We start from the raw sequence: 3014 nt of genomic DNA, 5'->3' as shown, positions 1-3014 counted from the left end.
TTTAAAATTTGGTTTTTTAAAAAATTTTCTAGTTTTTTTTATAATTCCATATCTTTCTTAAAGGGCAGTTTTTTAAACCCTTTTGGGGGTTTAGCTCCTTTTTTTAAAATTTCCCCCCAAAAATCCCCCAGCCCCCTTTTTTAGGATTTGGGTTTCCCAGACCTGGGTTTTCAGCCCTCCACTTCTTTTGGAATTTGTGGAATAGGTTTGTTTTTAGAACTAGAATCTGTCCTGGTTTGGTTTTTAATTTTTGTTTACCCAATTTTGTTTTTTCAAAAGCAATTGAAACACCCAAATTTTATTAAAAGTCCCCCCCCCAAAAATGGGAAATTTGGGACATTCAGGCACATAAAAAAAATTCATGTGTCAATTCTTTTCCTTTTAACGGAAGAATAGGAAAGAAAACAATGACAATTGTGGGAGCCACAGGGAAAGAACCCCTGCAACCCCTAGACTTACGATTTAGAGGAAAAGAATTGACACATGAATTTTTATATGTGCCTGAATGTCCCATTCCTCTATTGGGACGGGACTTATTAAGTAAATTGGATGCTACAATTGCTTTTGAAAACGGCGAATTGATAATGCAAATCCCTGAATCCAAACCAGGACAGATTCTAGTTCTCAAAGACAAACCTATTCCACAAATTCCAAAAGAAGTGCAACAGGCTGTAATACCGACAGTCTGGGAAACCAAAATCCCGGGAAAATCAAAAGCAGCTCAGCCGATAGTGTAGAATTAAAAGACGGAGCTAAACCAGTAAGGATTAAACAATTGCTTGAAGCAAGATATGGAATTATAAAAACAATTGAGAAATTTTTAAAATACCAAATTTTAGAAGAATGTGAATCAGAATATAACACGCCAATTTTCCCGGTAAAGAAACCAAACTGTGAGTATAGATAAGTACAAGACTTGAGGGCAATAAATGAAATAACAAAAGACATCCACCCGGTGGTGGCAAACCCTTATACATTGCTAACATCTGTGAAGGAGAAATATAAATGGTTTACAGTAATTGATTTAAAGGATGTCTTCTTCTGCATTCCTCTTGATAAAAATAGCAGGAAACTGTTTGCATTTGAATGGGAAAATCCACAGAATGGACGGAAAACACAACTGACATGGACCAGACTTCCACAAGGATTCAAGAACAGTCCGACCCTATTTGGAAACCAATTGGCCAAGGAATTGGAAGCATGGACCACCCAAGGAGAAATACAGGTACCAAGATCACAATACCTTTTGTTACAATATGTAGATGACATTTTTATTGCAACAGAACAAAGGTCCCTGTGCATAAAGGTGACAATTGAAATTCTGAATCAGCTAGGCTTGAATGGTTATAAAGTCTCAAAAGGCACAAATTACATGCATGACTGTGCTGTATCTGGGATGTGAGATTTCACAAGGGCAGCGAAAACTGGGAATAAATCGCATAGAGGCAATCTGTGCCATCCCAGAACCACGAAACTTGCATGAACTAAGAATATTTTTGGGCATGACAGGGTGGTGCAGGTTATGGATAATGGACTATGGACTTATTGCCAAACCCCTGTACGAAGCCCAAAAATCACATGCCTTTGTTTGGGACAAACCACAGAAAGTGGCCTTCAAAAATCTGAAGGAGGCGTTAACAAAATCACCAGCACTGGGACTCCCAGATTTGACAAAAGGTTTTCAATTGTGTGTCCACGGAAGACAGACGTTGGCAATGGGAGTATTAACTCAGAAACTCGGAAGCTGGAAAAGACCGGTGGGATATTTCTCAAAACAACTGGATCCGGTGAGTACAGGATGGCCCTCATGCTTGAGGGCAGTAGCAGCAGCTGTCATTTTGATCCAAGAAGCTAGGAAATTAACTTTGGGAAAACATATCGATGTGTTTGTGCCACATATGGTAACCACTGTTCTAGAACAAAAAGGGGGGCATTGGTTGTCCCCTAGCCGGATGATGAAATATCAGGCAATCCTAATGGAACAGGATGATATAAACTTGAGAACTACTAATCTGCTAAACCCAGCAGCTTTTCTAGGAACTGACCTAGAAGAAGGAACTCTTGAACATGACTGCATAGAAGTCATCAAACATACATATGCAACCAGAACGGACTTAAAGGATGTACCTCTTGAACGACCAGACTGGGAACTCTTCACAGATGGAAGCAGTTTTGTGGAGAACGGGACACGATACGCAGGGTATGCTGTGACAACGCAACAAGAGGTAGTCGAAGCCAAAGCACTGCCTCCTGGAACATCGGCCCAATGGGCAGAATTAATAGCTCTCACGAGAGCGTTGGAACTGAGCAATGGCAAAAAGGTAAATGTATGGACAGACTCAAAATATGCATTTGGTGTGGTACACATTCATGGAGCATTATGGAAAGAACGGGGACTTTTATCCTCACAAGGGACTAACATAAAGTATCAAAAGGAAATTTTAGAATTAATAATTGCTGTGCAAAGACCTAAACAGGTAGCCATCATGCATTGCAAGGCGCATCAAGGAGGAACTTCAAAGATATCTGAAGGAAATACATCGGCAGATCGGACGGCCCGACAAATAGCCTGGAGGGTATGGAACATGATGGCTTTGATACCTCTGAAGGTAAGCCCGCTCCACACCTATCTTCCATAAAGTCCAAACTATTCAAAAGAAGATGAAAAGTTAGCAGGACTCTTAAAAGCCCAAAAGAACTCTGAAGGGTGGTATGTAACAACAACAGGACAAGTAATAGTGCCACCGACAATAATGCGGAAAATTCTACAAACTGAACATCAGAAATGTCATTGGGGTGCAGAAGCATTGGTAACTTATTTAAAACGAGGAATAATTTCCACACAGATGTTAACTATGGCAAAAGCAGTGGGATCGAAATGTGAAATTTGTTTGAAAAACAATCCAGTCGTAAAAAGACAAGTTGAAATGGGAAGAATTAGAGTAGGAATGGAACCAGGAGATTATTGGCAGTTTGATTTTGCGGAACTACCGAAGGTACAAGGATACAAATAT

The 3014-nt window shown here is 39.9% G+C and overlaps 1 protein-coding gene across 1 annotated transcript; it reads left to right on the top strand.

Annotated features, from left to right (window-relative positions):
• The first annotated feature begins 783 nt into the window (after positions 1-783).
• On the top strand, positions 784-2902 carry LOC134169139 (uncharacterized). Its single transcript, XM_062629390.1, has one exon. The coding sequence runs from the start codon at positions 1341-1343 to the stop codon at positions 2637-2639; it is 1299 nt and encodes a 432-aa protein (XP_062485374.1). The 5' UTR covers positions 784-1340; the 3' UTR covers positions 2640-2902.
• Positions 2903-3014: the final 112 nt, after the last annotated feature.

This window comes from Pezoporus occidentalis, unplaced genomic scaffold (assembly GCF_034315485.1).
Source record: "Pezoporus occidentalis ecotype Australia unplaced genomic scaffold, CSIRO_AGI_Poc_V1 ctg3358, whole genome shotgun sequence".
Taxonomy (NCBI): Eukaryota; Metazoa; Chordata; class Aves; order Psittaciformes; family Psittacidae; genus Pezoporus; species Pezoporus occidentalis.
Note: the sequence above shows the minus strand (reverse complement) of the source record. Positions and strands in the feature narration are given on the sequence as shown.